Here is a 26,044-nt window from a genome sequence, read left to right on the forward strand (position 1 = left end):
AAGAAGACGAACTGATAAGAAGAAAAATTCCAAACTTCCAACCCTCGTACGGCCGTGCAATGGAATTTAAAGTTAAAATTCCTACGGTTCTGTAAAAAATTTACCTTTTTGAAATATGTTAAATTGATAAGAATGTGGTTCCATAAAAAGTGCAGCAAAGAAAGATTTGTAAACAGTGAAAATTCTTAAGTGGAGAAAGCGACGCAGTAAGAATGGCCAAGTAAGTGATTGTGGGAGTTATACACCAAACAGCGGCAGGCGGTTATGGGTATACTATACACACCTTGTTTAATTTAAGTAATTCATATAGGTAACTGAAAATTTAACAAAGCAAATGCTGTATTTATGGATAAAGTGGTTATTTTTCGAAATGTTCTCATATGTAAATGTAAGCAAAGCTTTAAGCAATAAAATATGGTAATAGGATACGTGTATGCACATATATTTCGTCGTTTAAAGTACAAACCTGCGTATCGTCATTCTGCAAAACCGCGTAACTGGCGTTAGCTGCCGAAAATTGGATTTACTCATACAAGCTCCTGGCTCAATCCTTATCCATTCGTCCTGAAATATACTAGCCAGGTATGCGATTGCTTTATAAAAAAGAGAACCATTTTGAAATATGAGTGTTTTTACTCTCTAGAAGATTATTTACATAATTCACATAGGCGGTTTTGCATTTTGTTGATACGCGGTTTTGTACTTTAAACGACGATTTAAAAATGTATAAATGTATAGCATTTTCCCTCAATAGCTTGTATGCAGTGCGGTCGGACCCCAATCCTATTTTTCCGTCTCCCCTTCATGGAGCCCTGCGCATTAATGTTAAATATGATGATGCACGTCCACATTTTCGTTCTGTTTACATTTTGAAGCGCACCCATACGGGGAAACAATAAAACATTCTAAACCTACAACATATCTCCTACTGCAAGCATTGAAATCACAACAATACGCCAAACTATGCACATAAATAACCATGCCTGCCATTCATTCAGCTTTTTATGTTGTAACTACACATGGGAATTTAAATGCAGTTGAAGGGTCGCGGCGGCGGAATCCTCTGGTGCTTTAGCTCTTTCGGCGTGGGGTGAGTTTTGCCATCCCTCAACTAGGTGCATATAAAATTTAATTATTAGGATTCCTAACTGAAGTTAAGTGACAAAAAAAAAAACAAAACTAGACAGACCCCGTCGGGGCTGCACGCTTCCTGGGGCTATCGCTAGTAGAGCTTGACGACATTGATTGAAGGTTGACCCGAAGTAGGCGGAGCTTAGTAGTGCCGCTACCACAAAAACAACAACAACAACAACAATTTTCTTAAAGATACCTTTTTATTTTAATACAGTCTTGAATAACAAATGAAAATTTAACAAACAAAAAACAATCATAGCTCAATTGATTTCCAAAATAAAATTATCCTGAGCATATTCGCTGACCACTGTATGATCTTACTGCGCAGGCCCAGTCAGATTAAGCTCTACCCAGGAAAGCATTGCACGTATGCCAGAGAGTTATAGCAATTATGTCTTATCCTAACAACAATTTACCTAACAAGGGATTTTTAACTAATAAGCTTAAGGGCAAGCGATCACCAAAAAGACATAAAAAATTTAGACTTGTATGTAGGTAGTATGTTGATATCAATATGAAGAAGCTTATAATATACGCTGGTACATATGTATGTACATATGCGTCGGCATACGTACATATGTACGTATGTATCAGAGCTGTGTAAGTGTGAAATCAGTTTAAATTTTAAATCAACAATTTTTAATCAACCGACTTCATAAAAAGGAGAAATGTTATCAATTCGTCGGAATATTTTTTTTTTTTATGTATGTTATCGCATAACTTTGGCCCACGGTAACCGATTTCTATAAGGAAAGGTGTTACCTTACAGGTGGTCCCATATTAATTTAGATTAAATCAGATCTTCGGATCATGAAGAAATGAACGATAATCTTTAATTATAATATGAGAACTAGCAGACCCGGCGAACTTCGTCCGGCCCAAAATTCATTTTTTGTATTGAAAAATTTTGGTCCAACATTTTCACCCACTGTTCACGTTCATGATTTTCAGTAACGCATTTATCTTCTAATATTAAGGTTTGGTGGTTGTCAGAAGGCATATTTCCCTTGCCATCTTAAATAAGCTAGCAAAAGAGTATATGCCTACAAAGATACGTAATAGCTTCTGTGCGTTTCAAACCTTTTAAGATAGCCCCAATTTTCTCTTAAGAGTATGGGATAGATTTCATATATCTCCATACCATGTTCGAGTTCTCTACATGAACTCTTCCAAAGATAAGCAGTATGAAAAATTCAGTGTGTATGGAAGGTGCCACGCCCCCTGCACCTAGCGATATGAAATACACTTTAGATCCGATTCTCATACCTACTATATATGCACAAAAAATTTCATAAACATCGGTTGTTGTTGTTGTTGTTGTAGCGGCTACAACAACCGTTAGGAGGAGTCGAAATGAAGTCGATTTTGTTTTTTGCTTAAAAATTATTTGTTTTCTATTCAGTTTTCATTATGTACTTATTCCTCGCATAAGATTGAGGTTTATAATTTTTAAATTTTCCATTCACTCACAGCATTTATGAATTGACACATCAACATATTCATCGCAATATTGAAAAACCCAATGCCGCATCAAAAAAAGTTAGTGCGCCTGGGCTACACTATTTTGTCTCATAACCAATATATATATCTATATGTATATATACAGGATTTGCCATATCTATAGCACCCCCATTTCAAAGTTATATTGTTTGACACTTATGTTTATTATTTTTTAAGGATTGTCAGTTAATATACTATTCATTCTCTGACAAAACCCATATAAACCCAGGTTTTAAACTTTGTAAAAAAACTACAAAAAAAAATCAACAAATTTTCACCTAAATTTCAAACTTTTTTCTAGAATTGTTAGAATTTTTTTGAGTACGCAGTTTTATAGCCCATTCATATTTAATCTAACAATGTGCAAGTTTCAAGCTGCTAAAATTATCGTTGATTTTTTTAGATTTTTTCGGTCACATGTGCTTCTATATAACGAATAAACACAATTTTTTTTTATATGGAAGAAACCCGAAACACCTTCGACGAAAAAAAATCCTAAAAAATCAACATTGATTTTTAGCCACTTGAAACTTGAATATTGTTGGACTAAAAATTAATCTATATATGTATATAAATGTGAATGTATGTTTGTTTATTACCTTATAACTTTTGAACCGCGGCACGGAGTCGCACGAAACTTTGCACACTTATTTGTTTTTACATCGGGAAGGTTATAGGTATGGTTTTATTTGCAACTACATAATCAAGTTTGCAAGGGCTGTGACACCTCTCATAGGCCTGAAATTTTTATTCAGCTATAACTTGGGAACCATTAGCCAAAAGAACTTGGAATTTTGTACGAAGACATGTCTATGGTGTCTATGGCGTGTAATTTGAATCAGCTATAACTTCGGAAGCATAGGTCACATGAACTTGAAATTTGGTATGCAGACATATCTATATCTACCAAAGTTATTATTGCATTTCATTCCATAACAAACAAGCTATAAAACTGTCCTACCATACATATTCTGCTACCACACGAGCAGAGCCGCGGGTTCAGGCTAGTAGGCTATAAAACTGTGTACTCAAAAAACTTCTAGCACTTCTGAGAAAAATGTTTGAAATTTTAGTGAAAATTTGTTGAATTTTCTACAAAGTTTTCAAGTTGGGTTTATATGAGGTTTGTTGGAGAATGAACCGTATTTTATTGAATTCCTAAAAATAAATAAATATACATCAGTGGGAGAGAATATCACTTTGAGATGGGGGTGCTATGGGGGGGTTATATTTTGTCTTTTTAACCGACTTCCGAAAAAGGAGGAGGTTATCATTTCGTCGGAATATTTTTTTTTGTATGTTACCGCGTAATTGTGGACCACGTCAACCGATTTCGATAATTCTTTTTGCATCGGAAAGATAGTGTCTCATACTGGTTTAGATCCGATAATTGGATCATGAAATATATGTATGTATATTAGGGCGGGTCAATTTTTTTTCGACATCGTTCCTAGCAGATTCGGATTCTACATAAAATTCTAAGAAAAAAAGCCCTTTAGACCATAGCTCTAAAATCAATTTCGAGCCTGCGCAATTTTAAAAGAAATTATCTTTAATTAATACTAAGCCCATAATCAGATTAATATATACTAAAGTGTTAGGAATGTTTTTTTTTTGTAATAAAGAATTGTGCTCGGGAGTTTTGTGATATGAAAAATTCATTTCTGATATCTATTTTTTATTTAAAGAACCGCAAGATGGCGCTTCAAAGCAAATCTACTATATATTTGTGGAAGTATGTATGTATGTATGTACCAGGTTGCAGCCTGAACGGATGTATAGAATCGAATAAAATTTTGCCAAAGTATTGCCATGACTCCTGGACCTATAATAGGGTAAAAAAATTTAAACTCGCCAAGGGGGGGAGGGAATGAGGGATACCTTCCATAGTGAAAATTTTTAATCAGCTCTAACTTCGGAATTATAGTCACATGAACTCGAAATTTGAAATGCACAGATACCTATGTTAGGTGCTTATGGAAAGATATATGTATATAAATGAGTTTGTAAAAAGGGGCGTGGCACATCTTATAGGTGTGGAATCTTTTATCAGCTATAACAGCAGGCAGTATTAGTGATCTCATTGTATTGGATTTTGAAGATTTGTTATAATTGATCAAAGTTAAATTCAAATAAATTATAGATGATATGAAGTTCACCGGGTCATCTTCTAGTCTTTAATATATACTCAGTTAATATACGGATTAATATTTACTAAAGTGTTACGAACGTTATTTTTTTAATACAATAAGAAAAAAATAACTATAATTTAAAGGAATGACACACAATGGCTAGAGTCGTCGCATGTGTGTATTCTTTCATATACATATATATGGGCCGTTCTTACGGTTTATATATTTTTCATCCACTCGCTTATTCCTTACCGAAAATTTTAAATAAAAATTTAACAAGTTTTAACCGCTGATACAGTACAGGTAGCAGTTTAAAATGGGTAACTGGGTAAACTTTATAAAGAAAACATATTCTCTGGCTAAATTAATAAGCCTGCCCGGATAACATAAAATCCCAAGCTTGATAAACATTTGGTGTTATAAAAGTTTTATAAAGCTCTACTTGTAATTAGGAAAAATGCCGAAAAAAATTATAAAATTGATTCATTGATTGATTGATTGATAAAAATAGAGAGTGAGTTATGGCTATGACAATAGAAACTAGAAAAAAGATACCTCGTGTTGAAAGCAAAAAGGATCTAAAACCAAAAAAAAAAATAAATACATTGTTAATCATAAAAAAATTTATGATTCGAAAAATAATTTTGAAATATTGTAAATTTTTTTTTGGTTTTTTAAAGTTAAGGGTAAATAAACCCTTAAACTTACAGTAACGAACCAAAGTATTGGCACAGTAAATTTTACGCAATATAGGCAAAGTATTTTTTAGAAAAATTCCAAGTATGCAGTTTAATAATCCATTCAATTTTAGTTTATCAAAGTGCAGGTTTGAAGTTGCTTGAAAATCTGAATATAAAATTGCAAATTAGTATGCAGATTTATTGAATTTTCCTGAGTTTTTCACAAAGTTTACACATTTGATTTTTATGTGTTTTAGTGTAGTATGAACTATGTTTTTATAAAAAATTATCGGAAATAAATTAAAAATTTTGCATATATGTAATGCGAAAATTTACTGTGCCAAAACTTTTGTTCGACACTGTACATATAAAAAAATACATACAGTAACTTCTCCCGTTACAATAGTAAAAAATATGTAATTTGCTTTGTAGTGCAATCTTGCGGTTCTTTAAATAAAAAATAGATATCAGAAATTAATTTTTCGTATCAATAAGCTCCCAAGCACAGGTTTGTATTAAAAAAAATATATCCGTAACACTTTATTAAATATTAATCTGCATATTTTATCAATTCGTCGGAATATTTTTTTATGTATGTTACCGCGTAACTTTGGACTACGTTATCCGTTTTCTATAATTCTTTTTGAAAGGAAAGGTGGTTCCTCAGAGGTAGTCTCCTACTAATTGAGTGTAGATCCGATAATTGGGCCATGAAGAAAATAACGGTACTTTTAAATTTGTATATGAGAATTGAAGTCGGTTTTGTTTTTTTGTTTAAATTTTACTCCAGTGTCCACAGCTTCTATAAAAGAGTCGTAGGCCATATTTTTTTGTTAGTTCAATTGTGGAACATTTGTATGAACTGCTTCGGCTAATACTTCGGCTTTTGTTCTCTTTTTATATCGAGGCTGAGTGCATTGTTCGATGGGGTGATATCATTGCCAAACATGATAGTACTTTGTTTGCCATCAATAAACACTATCTTGACGGAGTTACAGTATTCCACATTGATGCGAGCATCAAAAGTTTTGAGCAATTTTTGCGAGTATGGCTTTTAGTTTTTACCGCTCAGGTAGGTGGCAGGCCTATAGAAAATATTTCTTAATCAATAATTTTTCAAATACTTTTCGCTCGACACCTATATTATAATACATACTTTATCTTATTAACTTAATTGAATTAAATTTTCGAAATTGGTGGCAACTCGACTCAAAAATATTTTCAGTAGTAAGCCTTCTTAAACCCTTTTAATTTGATACCCATATTGCAATATTTAATTTATCTTATCAATTTTATTTAACTAAATTTTGAAACAGGTGGCAACCCCCCTCAAAAATATTTTTGCCTGTAAGCCTTCATAACCTCTTTCTTTTGACACCCATATTGCAATATCTAATTTATGTAATTAATTTACTTATATTGGGATTTTTAAACAGGTGGCAACTCTCTATTTTTTCTGGTTTTAACAATCCGGATATTATAAAAAAACAAACCAAAAAAATAAAAATATTCAAATCGGTCAAGCTGTTTTCAAGTCTTAGCGAGGCTAACGGACAGCAATCCAATTTTATATATAAGATATCTTCTTTTAAAAATGCGCAGGCTCGAAATTGACTTTAGAGCTATGGTCTGGAGGAATTTTTTTCTTAGAATTTTACGAAGAATCCGAATATGCTAGGAACAATGTCGAAAAAAATCGATCCATACAAATTGACCCGCCCTAATGTATATATATATTTTTATATGAGAATTGAAGTCGGGTTTTTTTTTTTGCTAAAAATTACTTGTTTCTACCTAGATCCCACCTCCTCCCCTGTTCGTTATGTTATTCTGCTTTCCTTTATCTTCATTTTTATCTTTATACTCTATCGCTTACAAAATGGATAGTAATATCCAATAAAATATCGATATCAAAACCGATAAAAGTTTCGATAACAAAATCGATGACAAATTCGATAAAAATTTCGATAGCAACATCGATAGCAAAATCGATGACAAATTCAATAAAAATTTCGATAGAAAAATCGATAATAATATTGGTAGCAAAATCGACTAGAAAATCAATAAAAATATCGATAAAAACATGATAAATAATCGATAACAAAATCGATTCGAAAATCGGTAAAAATATCAATAACAAAATCGGTAAAAATATCGATAACAATTTCGATAAGTAATCGATAACAAAATCGATAAGTAATCGATAACAAAATCGATGAATAATGATAACAAAATCCATAAAATATCGATGACAAATTTGATAAAAATTTCGATAGCAAAATCGATAATAATATTGGTAGCAAAATCCACTAGAAAATAAATAAAAATTTCGATAAAAAGTCGACAAAAATATCGATAACAAAATCGATTCGAAAATCGGTAAAAATATCGATAGCAAAATCGATAAATAATCGATGACAATATCGATAAAATATCTATAAAAATCGATGACAAATTCGATAAAAATTCATTCAAATTTCGATATCAAAGTCGATAATATTGGTAGCAAAATCGATTAGAAAATCAATAAAAATGTCGATAAAAATACCGATAACAAAATCGATTAGAAAGTCGATAAAAATATCAATAAGAATCGATAAATAACTGATAACAAAATCGATAAAATATCGATAACAAAATCGATAACAAAATCAATGAAAAATTCGATAAAAATGTCAGCAATCGATACACAACGGTAACAAAATCGATAAAAAACCGCTAAAAACATCGATTATATCGATAAGTCCCGAGAATCTCTAAAATCCCAAAACGGTCTCCAGATTGAGTCTCTGTGTCTCTATCTACATCCTTTTCTCTATAATTACGGCTGACTTCCAAAACGACAATTGCTTTGCATACGTACAAGGTATAATGTTCAATAACGCCGAACTACAAAATATTGACAATGTATACTGTTCCAAAACGCATCTGAAAAGTTATCGAAACGCATCGCTAGAGCATCAGAAACAAAGTTGATGCTTCGTTTGTTATTGGTTATCATTGGTCTTTTAGAAATGGAAAATTCAGAAAAATTGTTCATTGCTATATTGAATATTTAAAATATGCAATGTATATGGTTGCAATGTGTCGCAACTCTGCATATAAAAACAGTTTGAATACCGCAGTGTAACAGTTTCCAAACATTGTGTTGGTACGTTTTGGAAGTCAGCCTACCTTTTTTTTAATCTTTCTTCCTCCATCTTCATCTTTACTTTTATCGGTATCCTCATCCTCAACTTTTTCTTTATATTTATCTTTGTTTCTACCTTTATGTTTATCATTTTCTTCATCTACATATCCCCCTTCAGCTTTGTTCTTGTATATGCAAAGTGTTTACATTTTGCTTTGGTTTTTATTTTTATTTTTACCTTTGCCTTTATCCTTTTCTTTATCTATGTACGTACTCACCTTTAATTTTATTCTTGTATTGGTCTTTTTCTAAGTGTTATTCTTTAGCCTTTTACTAGCAAGTTTTTGTTAAAGTAATAACATACATTCAAGAAGCACTTCTTTCCCGCCCAACCATTTCCGTTGCACCATTTCCGTTGCATAATTTTCGTTGAATTTGCCAATTTCCTCCCAACCAACCAACCGCCGCTAATGAAGTTTCACTTCAAAAATGTTTAAAACTTAATGAGTATTTAAAAGGCTGCAATCTTTTATGCGTATGCATTCTTAATTCAGTACGAATCATTCAATATAATTAGTTCAAAGACACCCTGGTAGTGAAGAAACACACATGATACAAAAGAGAAGATAGTTTCAATAAACAACTGTTTGATTAAAAAGCAGATTTTTTGACAATTGCTCAATTGTAAAAATTCGAAGCGGCGTTACCCAATTTAAGTTTTCTATATCATAAATCTGGAATTATATATAAAACAGTTGAATTAAAATTTACCTATTAAAAATAATCCATATCTTATCTTAAAAATGTTTAAATTTTACATTTAATTCGGTATCTACTTCTCAAAAACTGAATATTTTGGTTAATAAAATTTTAGTGATCGTATTTTAAAATTCTTTAATGTCTTTATGCCAACCAAACAAACAAAAAAACGTACCAACATGAACTCTGCTAATAGCTCAGTTATGCATACTTGGCGTTGCATGAGAGTTGTCACATAATGAATCTGTAACCCAACGCATAGCACTTCACTTGTAGAAGTCTGTTCGGTTTTGATTTTCACGCAAAAATGGTATAGCAGTGCAAGTATGCATAAGTGGGCTATAATGCATGTTAAAAAATATATAATTACTTGTTTGAGTGTATGCTAATGAATTTTGGTTCGGTTACAAAACGCTTAAAAAGGTAGTAGCCGTTAATTTACTTATAAAAATGTTAAGACTTTAATACATTACGACGCTTAACACGTCTTGTGAATCCCCCATATATCTTTGACCATTTAACTATATCGTTGTATATTTGGGTAAAATTAAAATATGTCTTACTGTTCAATATTGGAGTTGGTGTGAAACAAAAATTTATAATTTATTGTTAGTATGCAAATGAGAACTATAATTATCAACTTATGGGGCATCTCTCTTTTAAAAGCAAAAGACATTTTGCTTGTACAAATTTCGATTGTAAGAAGAAAATGTTTTTGAACAAACAAAAAATTTATAATAAAATGTGAAGGATTTTAGATTTTGCGTATGTTAGCATGAAATGTCACAATCTGCCTAATTGTCAGGTTGTTAATATGGCGACGAAAAATTGACAATGGAATTACCTCCTTTTTGGTATCATGAAAACACATAGCTACTGATAAATTAAATTAAGTTATGATTTCTTATAAATTTAAATAATAATAATTAATATCTATTAAATTTTGACATCCTCACTTTTTGGAAAAAGAAGTTCAAGATACACGTTTATGTGCAAAAAATAAGTTAAACACTAACACCCTTATTCACAAAAAATAAAGTAGCTTTAAAAAAGGTTTATTAATCGAAAAATGTATGAAAACGTCACTTTATAAAGCTCTTTAAACCTACTTTAATTTTTACGAATAAGGCCATAAAAGTCTGCTAATATTTATGGAACTTAGAATAAAAAAATTTGTATTTCATTTCCCAGACTTTTTGAATAGCCTTCTCTATAAGTAATAGTAGAAATTCCGAATTAGTAAGTTCAGTCAAGACGTCAATCTAATGTTTAGTAGAAAACCACTTTTCTCTTTTGTGAAAATTTGGGACTAACTTATACGAGCATTAATGATTAAACTTAACTAAGCGATCGCTGTGGTGTAGGGGTTAGAAGTGCGCACTACCATTGCGCAGGGCGAGGGTTCGAACGTAGTTTCGGCCAACATAGAAAGAGAAATAGTTTTTTTTCTAATAGGGGTCGCGCCCGGCAGGAGCCGGCGTAAAACTGTAGGTCCATTCTCCTTTGTGTAACGAAATCAAGCTCGGCCAAACACTAACACATGTGTAAGCGTCAGTCTATTATTATAATTAATCATCAATACAATTTTAAATTATATAAACCTAGTTACAGTACTTTTTTGTATTCGACGCTTCCAGAAATCACAAAATACATATAAAAGCTGTTTTGATTAATATTAAATAAACTGGAAACTGTTAAAAATAGGCGCGCTTGTGTACAGATTTTAAAACCTATTTAGTTCCCAAAATGTCTGTTTGTAACAGATAATAATAAAAATGCACATCAAATTGCTAAGAATGATGAAGGAAATCGATTTAGACTTGCCTGCTTAACTGGCCGCGCGTGCACGAAACAAGCAAAAATTGATTAAGGGGCTATTCAAGTATTATGAAGGGGGGTCGGCATGATGATTGCATATTGAATTTGAGGCGCACGTGGTATTCAGCTACAGTCGACGATATGTAAGTACACATGTAAGACTTTTTTTTTCATCTTTAAATTACATCTTTTATTGAAACCTGGCATTTTTGTAATAACACTGTACGGCAAAATCAACTTTTTTTCTGGGTATTGGACCAAACAATTTTTTTAAGAGCTTCAGTCATAGCTAAAACAGTGATTTCTCTGTTTTTCGAAGTTGGCCTCCGAAATCGAGATATGGGCCTTCGATGATCGAAATAGGACCTTTGGTAAAAAATTATATTTAATTATTGCATGTAGATAACTAAAAGCCTAAAAATATAGACGTAGTCCTCCTTTTGCTCTTATTTAAATGGTTTATAACTTTTTTTGTGCAAACTTATATTACAGGTGCTATAAGGGGTCAAAGTACAGGTCTTCGAAAAATTAAATTCGTTATATTGCAAACAATTTTGAACTGATTTCTAAAAAAAATATATCGTTGTACAGGTGATTAAACCCCCTTTCTTCCGATATGCATATTTATATACTTCGTATATAAAAGATTTTAGAAAAAACACATTTAAATGAAAAAATACCTTTTTTATACAACAAAAAAAAGTATTTTAAGCAAAAAATTATTAACAATTTTTTAAAAAATTTGTATCGTTGTAAAGACGATTAAATCTCCTTTCTTCTGATATGCATATTTGTATACTCCTTATATAAAAATTTGAGAAAAAACCCCATTTAAAGGAAAAAATACCTTTTTTTTATAAAAAAAATGTATTTTAAACAAAAAATTACCAACCGATTTTTAAAAGGTTGGTATCGTTATAAAGGCAATTTCTTTTGATATGCATATTTGTATACCTCGTATGTAAGAATTAAAAAAAAAACACTTTTAAAAAATTGGTATCGCCGTAAAGGCGATTAAACCCTTTCTTCTGAAATGCATATTTTCTTGATTTTTGATTTTTTCTTATAAAAAATATTTTAAACAAAAAATTACTAATTAGTAATGCAATTGAATACTTTATTTGAATAAAACAGAAAATTACCGTTTATTTTTATATATAACTCGTTATGTAAAAAATCAAAAACCATAGTGTTTTTATATTTTTATATGCCTTAGACTTCTGTTACATATACTTTTCTTTATTTTTAACAGGGATGTGGGTAGACAAGAACGAATTAATGCTTAAAACACTAATAATTATTTGTTTTATTTATATACGGTATTCAATTGTATTACTAATTATTAATTTTTCTGTAAATTTTTTTTATAAGAAAATATTGGTATTTTTTCCTTTTAAGTGTTTTTTCTCAAATTTTTATATACGAAGTATACAAATATGCATATTAGGCGAAAGGGGGTTCAATCGCCTTAACAACGATGCCAATTTTAAAAAAAATCGGTTAATTATTATTTTTTTTTTTAAATTTATTTTTGATAAAATAAGTAATTTTTTCCTCTTAAATGCTTTTTCTCAAATTTTTATTCACGAAGTTACAAATATGCATATAAGAAGAAAGGGGGTTTAATCGCCTTTACAACGATACGAATTTTTTAAAAATCACTTATTAATTTTTTTGTTTAAAATATTTTTTTAAACAAAAAAAGGTATTTTTTCATTTAAATGTGTTTTTTCTCAAATTTTTATATACGAAATATACAAATATGCATATAAGAAGAAAGGGGGTTTAATCGCCTTTACAACGATACGAATTTTTTAAAAATCACTTATTAATTTTTTTGTTTAAAATATTTTTTTAAACAAAAAAAGGTATTTTTTCATTTAAATGTGTTTTTTCTCAAATTTTTATATACGAATTATACGAATATACATATCGCAAGAAAGGGAGTTAAATTACAACGATATGAATCTTTTAAAAATCAGTTAAAAATTTTCTGAAATGTTAAGTTTTTAAGTTCTCGAGGATCTGACCTTTGACTCGTTATAGCGCCTGTAATATAAGTTTTCACAAAAAAAATTTATACATATACCTTATATGGTATACCTTATAAGGTATATAAGAGCAAAAGCCGGACCAGGTCTGTATTTTTACTTCTTTTGCTTTTTACATGCAATAATTAAAAATAATTTTTTACCAAAGATCCAATTTCGAAATTCGAAGGCTCATGTCTCGATTTCGGAGACTAACTTCGAAAAAAGGAGAAATTACTTTTTTTTACTTATGACTCAGTCTCTTAAAAAAAGTTGGTTTGGTCCAATACCCAGCCGAGTGCTGTACAGTGCAAATGGAATTGAAAAATCTTGAATTGAGATTGATTTCAGTTCTGCAAATAGGCCGTGCTTGAACCTAGTAGCGTCGATATTTTGAAATTTTGTTGTTGACGGTCTCACCCGTTTTATTCCATAAGAAATTCATACTTATGAATATGAAAAAAGTGCAAAAATCCGTCAGCATAAAAAAAATTTAAAAAAATTAGGCGTTTGAAACTTGCACTTCATTAGACTAAAATTGTATGGGCGATAAAACTGCATACCCAAAAATTTTCTAAAAATTCAGAATAAAAAGTGAAATTTTGATTAAAATTTTTTGAGTTTTCCTAAATTTTGGATAAAGTTAGAAACTGTGATTTACACGGTTTTGGTTAAAGCTTAGACCATATTACCAAAATAATAAAAAGAAATTGAGCTCGAAAAACATAACTTTTATTTGAAGAAAATCAACACGTGGTCATTTCTTTGAGTCAAGTATGTATAGCATGTACTCCACTCCATAGGACCATGGTTAGATCCCTGGCCAGATAATAACCCAAAACAGCAGTCGGCGTTCGGCACGCAATAGCAAACCTTCGAGTATATTTCTGCCTTGAAAACCCTTCTTATAAAATCATTTGCCGTTCGGAGTCAGCCTTAAAGATGAAGGTGTCTCCATTTATGTCACAACAACAGAACTCATGCCTCAAGTTTGAGGAGAAGCTCGACCAAAAACTTAGAAAAATATTGTAACACCAAATATTTAGTTGTTTACTTATTTAAGAGAAGATGTAAATCTGCTGGGTTCACATTTTGATTACAGAAATCTCAGTCCTGATACAACAAATAGTATTAGTCATGCGTTTATAAGTAAACATGTACACAACACATACAAAAAAACGCTACTCACGTACACAATACGTACACAAAAACGGTACTAGACTGTCTCGTTTTGGTTTCGGAATGCTTACACATTGAGAACTTAGCTTACTGCCAGTATAGAGGTATTACATATGGGTGTTTCCAGCGGAAGGTCCACCACGACAAAAAAAAAATAAAAGTTTTATATCTAACGTATTTACGGGCCGATTTGTCTGCTTTTTAAAATATATGCTGGCTATGTAAGTAGAATCATGTTTGCATAAAATGGTCTTCCTAGGTGGTGCCAAGGTCNATGTGGTTGAAACATAATAAATCGATTTGGTTCGAATTTGGCGTATGTGGTTGAAACATAATAAATCATATAAAGTATATTCTACATAAAATACATGTATTATTTGCGTTGAAAATTCATTTAAAAGCAATATTAACAAAAATATAACGATGGAAATTTATGTCACGTGACGCCACGTCACGTCACGTTTCGCACTTGGGGTTGTAAAAGAGAATTGAAACAATTTGCATTAATTCAAAAAACTCTAAAAACAACTAGAATTGCTCCAAATCATATTAAAATAAGTTTCATGAAAATAGCCATCCACAATTCGCAGAGTTTTGCGATTTTGTAAGAAAAGAAAAAATCAACTTCCATTTTTTGTCACGTAACGACACTCTCTTTAAATGCTTATATTTCAGGACCAAGCAGTTCGATTGATTTCATTTTTCGGTTAAATATAGAGCTAATTATGTGCTATACAATGGCCCAAAAAAGTTAAAGAAAACAAATGGTATTCCTTTATTGTATCACATTGAAATCGTACAACTGTCAAGTGCGCCACCATGGGAACGCCCATATATGGTCTCCACCATGATAATATAATGAGAAAAATTTATTATCACTTACATGTATGTATGTTTCCTTGCCGCTCCAGCGTTGAAAGACCTACTAGCGTTGTATTTGTAATTTTCACCGATGTAGGGTGTCTATTTAAGTGCTTCTTTAAAAGATTAAAAATTTTTCTCGTTTCGCTTAATGAACTTAAAATTAAATGCACTTAGTCATCAAGGTTTAGAGTTAATTTCACTTTCTACTTTCTTATAACTTAATGTTTTTAACTTCTTACACTTTTAATAATTTAATAATTTAGAAATTATGGAACTTTATTTTTTTGTAGTTTTTTTTTTTAATTTTTTTTTAGAAATACGATTAATCTACGTATCCACTGCAGAGTGGAAGAGCGCGCTATCTCGGCAGCCAGTTCGAAAACGCTCTATCTCAAAAAAACTTTTCAAGAACGCCCTATTTCAGAATTTCATTGAAAAACAACCTATCTCAGAATGCGGTTCAAAAACGCCCTATTTCACTTCAAAATGTATTGAAAATGTGCAGATATAGGGCGTTTTTGAAACGAATTCTGAAATAGGGCGTTCTTGAAAAGTTTTTTGAGATAGAGCGTTTTCGAGCTAGCTGCCGGATAGGTCGATCTTCCACTCAGAAATCGATATGTTTGCTTTTTTTCATTCACCCACATCAAGGATTATATTCCTTTAGTTTAAACACTTCAACGGTTTCCTAAGCGATTTTATGATTTTTATTTTTTTTCCTCTACTCCGTAAGTAGAAACCTTTTCGATTAAAATCAATGTTACTCGTGTTGGCGTGTGGGCGTTTATATACTGGCGTTTTCCAATTCTGGATTTTTCTTTGGAAACTGAGAACAGAAGAACAGTGCTCTTGTTGCTTTTTCAGTGCATTTTCTCTAAGCTCGAGAAACTAATTTTGAGAAACTCGAAATTAGTTCGAGTTCAAGCTCGGCTTAGAACTCACTGTATTGTAAGTGACATCTTGTGTCGAAAATGGTATGCGATAAAGCTCCAACAAAAAGCTAAGTAAGTACACTGAGAGAAAAACAACAACCATTACAATGTGTTCTCATATTTCAATCGGCTAATTGCCATTTGTTTACCCACTCCACCCCCTCGAAACAAAATCACTCCGCTAGACACTCTTCGAGCGTATAGCGCCGCAATTTGGTAAGTGCTATTTACTAGTCTTCTACTGTGCTACTCATTTAAGCGATATAGACAAACAGATATACATATGCGAGGCTCTCTGTTGCGCTAGCTACAGTAATGTGGGCAGAAAGCGGTGGGGCATATGCTAACAGTAAGCAGTGTTATCAGTTTCACTTTGGTGACGTGCTGAAGCGTTGTAAATGGCAATTGCGCTTTATCACTAGACTGCTGATAGACGCCTGTTTAGTCGCAATTACGCCAATATGCCAACTCCGCAAATTCGGCAAAGCTAGTTAAGCGTTATTGATTAGATGACGTTGCGCGCTCGTACGGCAATCGAAATCGAATTTATTAAGCTGTTAGCAGTGGCTAATTTTTTAGAAGTTAATAGTAATAAAATGTTTAAAAATTTACGAAAATCCAAAAAGCGTTTGCGTTGGTCGAAAGTGGAGCGTGCTAATAGAAGAAGCATTGATGAGAGGTGTTGTTGGTAGCTAACCACATCGGTTGTTTACGTTTATTTGAACTATGCACGAAAATATGTACAATGTAAATTAATAATTAAAAAATTTTATTTGCAGGGAGACGATGATTGTTTTCGTCTACGACACTGAGTGTCTGAAAGACGAAGCAGATGATCCGGTCCAGGCGGTACTTTATTTCCATCCAAGCTGGGTGTCGGACACACAGAAAGTGGCGCTTTGTGGCCAGCTGATGGGTACATCCTTTTTCCTTAAGGACTGTTTCTTCAAACCGAAAATAATGGCACTGCAAAATGGCAAATTTGTGTTGAAGGAGTTTGGGAGATTTACCCTTGTGAGTTTTCTATTAAATAGTTTAAAATTATTTTTTAAAAGCTATTACAATGGAATACTCTTTAATTAATAATTGAAATCTTTATCCCCCAGGCAGTTGGCACCGATCGTAATATCTCGGATTATTTGCTTGAAAAACGCGCCGACTTGCTCGCCTCACTTGTCAAGTTCTTTCATCGTGATTTGCAAAGCGTTTTCGATCTATTCCCACAGCAAGCACAGTACAAGAATCTCTCCGAAAAGCTATATCATATTTTTGAAACATATCTGCCGATTTTACAACGTAACGGACATATTTTTCAGAATGTCCCAAAGCTGCGTATGCCAAAGGTATGGAAAATTGTTATATTTTATTAAAATGAGTAAATAGATTGCACTTTATGCTTTCAGACGGCTAGCAATATATTTTTGGATGCCATACAAACACTGCAATGCTGTCAACAGACAAAGGGTATATTGGGCGGAGCCGTACTCTACCATAACAAGTGTGTAATTTCTTGCACTTACTTCATATACATATGTACATATGTAGCTGCAGAACTTTTAATCCATCATCTTTATTCATTTCCGACAGAGTCGTTGCCTCCCAACTTGGTGACGTCATAACCAAGCAGCTTGTACTTACCGATCCGCTACACATACGCACCACCGCCGAGCAGATACACATCACCGATTTTCACATACCAAACGGCGTTCAGATGCTAGTCGTTTATGTGGATGTCCTGCAATATAATCGCTTAGCTGCCGACGCACAACGCGCCCAAAATGTGCAAACCATCCAGGTTGGTTTGCTACCCTTTCAGTACCCGAAGCGTAAAATGAAACGCGACAAGTCGTTGATTTTTACAAATATACCAGAGGAAGGCAGTGCTACTGGCGGCACGGTGGGTTGCGAGCAAGTAGAAGAAGGTGTGTCCGCATCCACGGCGGTGGCGCAAACACCGGGAGCAGTGCGGCCGAAATCGTTGCTGATACGTCCGACACACTTGCCTTTGCGGCATCGAAACGGAATGGGCAGTTCGAAGGAGCTGCCTGAGTCAGGAATTGCTTCGATAAATTTCGATGAAACAGACTCGTATCCGGAGTTCATAGGACGCACCAGTGTGTGCTCTACACCGATGACGGAGAATAAAGTGCTGCAAGTGGGGAATATTATGTCCATATGCGCAAATACGGAGGTAAGCATCGAATAACGAAGGTTCGTATTCAAGTTTATTTTAAGTTTAGCCAATTTTTGTTTTCATTTACAGGATGAAAGCAACTCGAATAAGCAACAAAAAACACATAACACTAATCGCCGTAATTCGCTCAAATTCGATTTTGAGAAATTCTTTCAAAATTTTATTGCAAATCCGAATAAACAAATGGAGCGTCGCAACTCCTTCACCGATTTACAAGATTCACTTAAGAAGATATCCAAGAAATTATCGCTGAAACAATTTTCGAATAGCTTTAAGACTGACGTCAATCGCAATGGAAGCAGCAGCGGCATTGAGGCCATCGAATCACCTGATTTTATCGAAAATGACGACGATGTTGATGCAGAGCAAAATTCTGACAACTCTGATGAGAATAACCGCACTTCACGCACCATAACAGATCCCACCTATCCTGTTTTTAACGAGAATGGTCAACCAATATCTCGTAGTCTTTTCCAAGAATTTATCGAAAAGTACTACCGCCTGTGGGCGGAAAACGGCAGCGGCAATGGCAGTGCAAAGAAGGATATCGAAATCGCACAACTTATTGAGGAATTCAAAGAATTTGATAACGAACTAAAACAATTAGACGAGTCGCTACGCCTTGACGGCGGCGGCAACAACACAACCATCACCACCACAACTACAAACCTAAAAACAGATAGTAATTTGAATACAGAAGCACCTGCAGTAATGACAATGCAAAAAGCTAAAACTCCTCTGGACAAGAAATCACTTAGTCTTCCCCTGAAACCACTCACCGATGCGTCATCTAATGACCAATTTGTTGCCGCGAGTCGCAAGCAACCGGGTGGTGTGCCACTCACACCGCTAATGGCTAAACTCTCTGTGTTGGCTTTGAATGAGGAACATACGAGCAGCACTTGGGATACCACTGCGGTAGAGATACAAACGCCACTAAACACGAGTAAAGTTTTTTCGCGTCGCAGCTCTTTGAAGTGCGACGACGCTGTGGATGCTTTGGCGACATTGCCTGCTAACGCGCAGAGCTCATCAAATGGTACGAAACGGCTAGAGTTATATATGTGTGGGCAGCAAAATATGACGCTGCTGCTTTTAATGGAGGAAGGTACAGCGCGCCAGCAGCCCGTTGTGCAGAAAATGGTAAGCTTAGTTGAGATTGAGGGAATACTTTTGAAAATAATATAATAAGATATCTTAAATTATGCGATGCAATTCCGGTTATTATAGATAAGATTCACTTAAAACCTAGCATTGATTATTTAATAATTTTCCGTATTTTTTCACATTTTTTAGTTCGATGTTTGCGTTGCAAAGTTCCCGCATATGGAATCACATTTAAATCAAACACTCAATGTTAATGTTGAGGGCGATAAGCGTGAAGGTGGCTACAGTTTCATGTGCATAGATGCGAAATGGGATACTTTAGAGCGCAATGGACCGTGGAATCCGTTAGAACTGAATACGCTCGAATGCATGCATCAAGATTTGCAACCGAGCGATGAAATTATGGATTTGGTTTTGAGGTAAGAAAATTAAGTTGTTTGTTCTGAAACATGAGTGCTTTTGTGGGAAGAAAATGTGGCCTGATAGAGAAAAGGGGCGCATTAAGTTTATAACAACAAAATTATCGGCAAATATGTCGCTAATGATAACGATGACGATGTGATAAATATTGTGTGAGGGTCTTATCGGTCGATAACTCTCCTTTCCCCTATGACAGAACGTCCTAGTAGCGTTCGGCGTCGATCTTCCACAGGGACTCAAACGGTGGTCAACGAATTTTCTCAACCACCAGAGGGTAAATTGCAGCCCTGATCAGCAACCATTTTCACTACCTGGACGAACCGAGCCGGTTCTTCGTAGCGGAATGACTCGATTTTTATCCGACCAAGAGCTGTTGTTTCGGCGATCTAACCCCGTTTAGGTCGGCGAAATCTCTCAAAAGTTGCACGTCCATAGGGGTACACCTGCTTCGCATACTTCTGCTCAGGGCTGGCATCAAGTCAAACCATATGCCAGAAACCTACATTTACATGCTGCGTATACCGGAGACGATTGTGTTTGACTAGGATATTCCGTAACTTGGCATCGGTCAAGTGCAACACCTGCCTTGACTGGTGGCACTCTAGGTCATATTCAGGACTGCGCGCCACGCGAGATTGTATGAGGAACTACGAGCGCCGTGTGCGTTGAATAGCGTCGGATACTACGTGCACCGTCGAGATCGCGAGCGAGATATTGGTGGCCTAACGTTCATCCCGCATCAGACCATCTACCCATAATCATCTCTATTGATAAACCTGCCGACTTTGCTTCCGCGTAACACCGAACCTATGTCAACGTTTCCAAAGCTGATTAGAACGGCTTCGCGGAAGTTACTGAAAACACCTTCTTTGCCCTCCCCACACCAACCGACGTCCCCTAGGTGAGCGTGAGTTCCTCGGGGCTGCCACTGCTGCATCCCGCTTCATCCCAGCCGGATGTATCTCGTCAGGCCGATCCCGGAAATCCCCGCATTAGCGATTTCAGCTCGGAGATTCGGGAAGTAGGAGGAGTATCTGAGGACTTGCAACTTTAGCTCTGTTGTGGGCAAGCTTTGGTGAACCGTGAGGTCATTGTCGAACCCGACGAAGCGTGACGCATAGTTGAAGTCTCTTTCGGTGACCGGGCCTCGTCGAACCCGGAGCGATGCGCGAGCTACTCAACCCGACAATTTACGCTGCATCCTCCGGCGGACAAAACCAAACGTCGAGTGACCAGAAGGCTGCACAACGTGCCAACACAAAGTGCGCCTCTTATTTTTACCAGAGGTAAGGTACAGGTAACCATCGGGAATACGAAAGCCTCCATAGCCATTGCTCCCGACGGTATATGCACGCTGATGTTAGAAACATTTGGTCCTGCTGGAGTTGATTACCTTACCAAGGTTCTCAACCTGTCCATAGCTACCCTCATCATTCCACATACCTGGGAAATGGGGAGGGTGGTCCCACTGCTCCAACCGGGAAAACCGGCAAACAATGAAGAGACTTATCGTCCGATAACTCTTCTTTCCTCGGTAGCAAAGACACCTGAGGCCTTGCTACTTCCGCACTACACAAACCACCTGACCGCGGCGAGGCATCATCATGGATTCCGTAAAGTGCACAGCACAACAATGGTACTTAACGACATAAACATTCAGGTAACACATGGCCTTAACCGAAACCGTCCCTGTGAGAGAATAGTTCTAGTAGCGTTGGATCTGTGAAAGGCGTTTGACACCGTCAGTCACTCCACGCTACCAGAAATTATAGAAGCCTTTTCTCTCCCACAGGGACTCAAACGGTGGTCGGCGAATTATCTAAGTGGTCGACACTCGTCAGTAATTTTTAGAGGCAAATCGAGCAAACCCAGAAGAACCAGGCCCCTATTGCGAGTGTCGACTGGCAGTAGAATAGAAATTTGTCGATCGAGTCGATCATCTTTTATTTTGCTATTGTGTAACTTGATCGATAAAAATTTGTACTATTGTGAATGGTTGACAGAATTGTAAACAGCTGTTTGTTTGTTTACATTTGTTTCTTGAGTGTTTTATTTACATCATTTTTAAAATAATTGCTTTTATTATAAAATTAAAAAAATGGACACAGTTGAAATATGGTTTAGTGATGAGGAAGATGATGCGGAAGCTAATAGATTAGTAGAGTTAGCTAAAGCAAGGAGGGAATTGCGAGATTCGTCGGATCCCTTGGACTTGGAAGGTGTATGTACATGTGTGAGTTTTATGAATAGAAGTTGCGTTCCCGATGCTTCACAGTTTTTAGGCTTTACATGATTAGCAGGAAAAGCTGTTTTCCTCATTAATAAACTTTATGGAAGTTTAAGAAATACGGTACGGTTAAGTTTTTTGTACAAAGATGTTGGGTTTTTGTGTCCAAACGCGTGACCCGAGTTTAAAAACTTTAACATAACAACATAACAAGTGTATTGAAAGAATTCAACTTTAATTTAAAATAAAGATTTCAAATTTCCGAGCACTAGTCAATTAATAAATTATGCAGTTTTTTTGTATAAACTTTTGATGTTGGTTCTGCGCAAAAACACTGTGGATGGCGTAGCCGGAGTTATATGCACAAGAAATATTGTATATGTATCTTTTCCAATAGAAGCGGAGCTTCCTACCCTACTCTTTCCGGAAATTCCTTTGCCCATGTCTTCACTCTCCTGCATCAGTACGAACAACCGCGCAAGTTGCCTTTTGTTGCTTATAATTTTTGATCTGTAATTCAGACACATACATGCATTTCACAATTTTTTACAACTTCCAGTTCAATTGACTTACGTTTTATCCATTATAATACCACTTTCTTATGTAAATTTTATAAACGCAAACCACAGTATAGACAGTAACCAACCTTTTTGGGTTGTTGTTGTAGTAATCGTTGTTGTTGTAGTTATATTCACTCCTGAGGAAGGCACGGGGTTGTGTGCTGCTATTTAATGGCCTTCCTCAGACTTTTTCTTAGATTTCAGGGTTGTGTGCTGTATTATTATTAGATTTTATTAAAAGAAAATTATCAATGGTGTTGAAAAACCAAACAAACACTCGTGCGAAAGCTCTATTTTTGTGTATTGTTAAAATTTATACATGGCGTACTTATTCTTTTGTGGACTTTATGTTACTTGAGAATTTAGACAACGTGCGAGCTGTCAGGTTCTGTTATAAATATAATTAACACAAGCTTTTCCGAGTGGTTGGCTTTCAATAAAAAGAATAAACAAATATTCGCAAATAAATTGGATTTATTTTATAACTGACAACTAATCTACGCTTTTTGTTCTTTTCTCCATTTTAATTTTGACTCCTTATTACCGCCAACAACTTTATGTGTATACATATTTACAAGCTGTCAAAATTTTGCGTAGTCCCACGAGCTAGGTAAAAACTATGGCATTCGTATTCACAACGAGAAATCTAAAAATTTTTGTTTGGTATTTCCAAATTTTCTCTTTTTAATCAGTTGGCAAAGGCCCTCAGTGGCAGCGCTCCGTTGAGATAGTAATTTTATGTCAATTAGTAGAAAAGTTCCATGTTTAAACAACTTTTTATTATGGCGAGAAAATTTTACATTTCTGCTGTGCCAATTCGTAACTTTTTACTGTTGGAAATTTTTGACAGTTGCTCTGGTTCAAAAGAAGTTGAGCAATTAAAATCAGAAATTATACAAAAAAGACTTGTCTTTACAGACATTTATTCTTCTAGAACTAAAAGCCATGAATTTATGAGACGCCTTAATAATCAAATCAAACCATCAGGCCGGGTTGAAAATTTTCATTCACCTCATAGTTAACAAAAATTTACAATCCGTAGTACTTTTTTATCAATTCGCAAATGCGTTTAATTTAAATCGTTTAGAAAATGCGTCATTTATGTATACCATTTTATGTGGAATTATTCAATAAATTTCGTTTTACACTATACTTTTTGAAACTATTTGGAGTTAATTATTTTTTGTTTCTTAAAAGCAACCCTGCGTGCCGGGAAGGCGTGTGTACCAATAATTTCATCCCTAGCATATTCATCCCCGAGGAAGGCAGTCGCCAAATTCACCGAAGGTTGTTTACTGGTTATATTGTGACGCAAACTCCAACGACTAAAAACCAGCAATAGAAGGATGAGCGATTAAAAAGTATTCACAGTCGCTAATTGAGCGACTAAGCGACACGCAATAGCATCGATAATCGATAATCGCTTAATAGTCGTTTATCTACTGCCAATCGACATTCGCAATAGGGGTGCCAAATAGGGGTCCCACAGTGTAGTGTCCTTTCCCCACTACTGTTTAACTTGTATGTTTCCAAGCTCCCTTTACCACCACAGGCAGTCTCGATTGTCTCAATAATGGCGTCTGGGAATGGAATTGCTGACTTGTGCTCGAAACTAAACGAAAGTAGCCTAACCCTCTCACTACCTGGACGAAGGAGATCAGACTGCAGATGGGTGTTCGCATCGATGACGAACCAATTCCGACGGTGAATAACCCGAAAATCCTCGGAGTTACCTTCGACAGTCGGCTCTCCTTCTAGGCGCACACAACAGCAATTGTCAATCGGGTGCAAATCCTCAACAAGGTCCTCAATTCGCTAGCCTGGTTCAACGACAAAGAAATGTCGTTGGCAACGTACAAGGCAATTTACCGGCCTGCTTATGCAGCGCCTGTGTGGTCGCCGGGGACTAGTAGGACGCAGTGGATGAGCCACAGACGTGTCAAAACACGGCACTCTGGACAGCGACCGGCACAGCACACAACCACCACTGAACCCGACTAAACTAACGCCTCCGTCCATAGACAGACCCTGCAGAATCTGTATGCTTCTTGGGTCTCCCGTTAGTTGAGCTTGACGACAATGATTGCGGGACTAACCGATCTGGGCGGGGTTGTTGTAGCCGCTACAACAACAATAACAACAACAACAACAACATACTATGTAAAGCACATCAACTGCGCCCCCGTGATACCATCTTATTTTCCAATTCAACAACGCTAAAGGTTCCAAAGAGTTATGACCCTTTCAAAATCTCGATGCATATGTTGAAAAACTAGGCCTCGGGAGACGAGTATCTTAGCGCAGCGCAGACGGAATTTCTATGAGCTGAACACTCAATTTAGCTCAAATTGAAGGAGTATTCGGTCTAGGCAGGGTTTAGTATCCGCTACAACAACAACCACAGTAAACTAAGTTATTAAGCAAATTTTGCAAAGATTTGCCCTTATATAGAATGAGTACATAAACAATATGTTTAGTATTAAAATCGAATGAACGCAAAGCACATTCATAACCCATTTATAATTTGTACTATATTTTGCAGATCACACGATGCCGTCTTCTATGGCTACAAATCGGGCCGCTCCGAATTCTTTTATAAGGAAGCAGCACAACAAACCAGCGGCATACCGCCACCTTCCGATCCTATGGGCAATGTAGCAATGCGCGCCAAAACGCTGCTCGAGCGTGATCACTCTTATATTTTATTTTAAAATTTTAGCGTTAAAGGGTAGAGATAGATTTTAATAGATAAAAATTACAAAAACGTGCATAGTATTTTTTTTTTGCTTTTTCATAGTAGTGATACTCCAAAACCAGCACGTTAATGTAGTGGCAATATCAAGAAAAATAAATAACTGATTAATCCAATAGTACGTCACTAGCCTAACGCCGCTTGTTATACAACTTACTTTGACTAAACTACTCGCAACTTAAAGTAAAATGTGACATCAAGAGATTAGAAAAAAAATAATAATAATGAGGTTATCATAATGTAGTTGATAAATAATTGATTTATGTGGACGCGGCTGTATGAGCTTTTATATTATTTTATGCAATGACTAGTTTGTTAAACAGGGAAGCGTATTATATGGCTGTCGTATAGTAAGTGTAGAAGATTTCAAACGATTAGAAAGTAGTTGGAAGAGGGCGTTAAAAAATATATATACCAAACCTCATACAATAGAACATTTTATAGAGCAGCTCTCAGAAGTAGACTGCACTTTCCTGTTGGAAGTGTTTAATTTTATGACAACAATAGTCGCCTATTTAAAATTGATTGTTCGGCAGCTTGCTATGCGCTTTCGTATTATATTATTATTTTTTCATTATTAAAATTTGTTGCACAACTTGTACAATACTAGTTTCACATATCCATAT

The 26,044-nt window shown here is 35.0% G+C and overlaps 1 protein-coding gene across 2 annotated transcripts; it reads left to right on the forward strand.

Moving 5' to 3' along the window:
• Positions 1 to 5: 5 nt before the first annotated feature.
• On the forward strand, positions 6 to 26,044 carry HPS4 (Hermansky-Pudlak syndrome 4 protein). Of its 2 annotated transcripts, none has more exons than XM_017633766.1 (8): positions 6 to 220; positions 16,938 to 17,172; positions 17,265 to 17,501; positions 17,562 to 17,656; positions 17,746 to 18,349; positions 18,422 to 19,495; positions 19,649 to 19,878; positions 25,209 to 25,377. In XM_017633766.1, the coding sequence occupies exons 1-8, from the start codon at positions 213 to 215 to the stop codon at positions 25,375 to 25,377; spliced, it is 2,652 nt and encodes an 883-aa protein (XP_017489255.1). In that variant the 5' UTR covers positions 6 to 212. The 2 variants fall into 2 exon arrangements, with proteins under 2 accessions (XP_017489255.1, XP_017489249.1); XM_017633760.1 differs by lacking the exon at positions 6 to 220 and adding an exon at positions 16,533 to 16,837 and having other exon boundaries at positions 25,209 to 26,044.

The sequence above is a fragment of the Rhagoletis zephyria genome, unplaced genomic scaffold (genome assembly GCF_001687245.7).
Source record: "Rhagoletis zephyria isolate East Lansing unplaced genomic scaffold, Rhagoletis_zephyria_1.1 Rzeph_scaffold_00107, whole genome shotgun sequence".
NCBI classification, from domain to species: domain Eukaryota; kingdom Metazoa; phylum Arthropoda; class Insecta; order Diptera; family Tephritidae; genus Rhagoletis; species Rhagoletis zephyria.

Coding starts and splice junctions, on each gene's coding strand:
- HPS4 (XM_017633760.1), top strand. CDS start 16,668: ATGACGTTGCGCGCTCGTACGGCAATCGAAATCGAATTTATTAAGCTG. Junction 17,173..17,264: donor AGTTTGGGAGATTTACCCTT/GTGAGTTTTCTA, acceptor TTTATCCCCCAG/GCAGTTGGCACCGATCGTAA. Junction 19,879..25,208: donor ATTATGGATTTGGTTTTGAG/GTAAGAAAATTA, acceptor TATATTTTGCAG/ATCACACGATGCCGTCTTCT.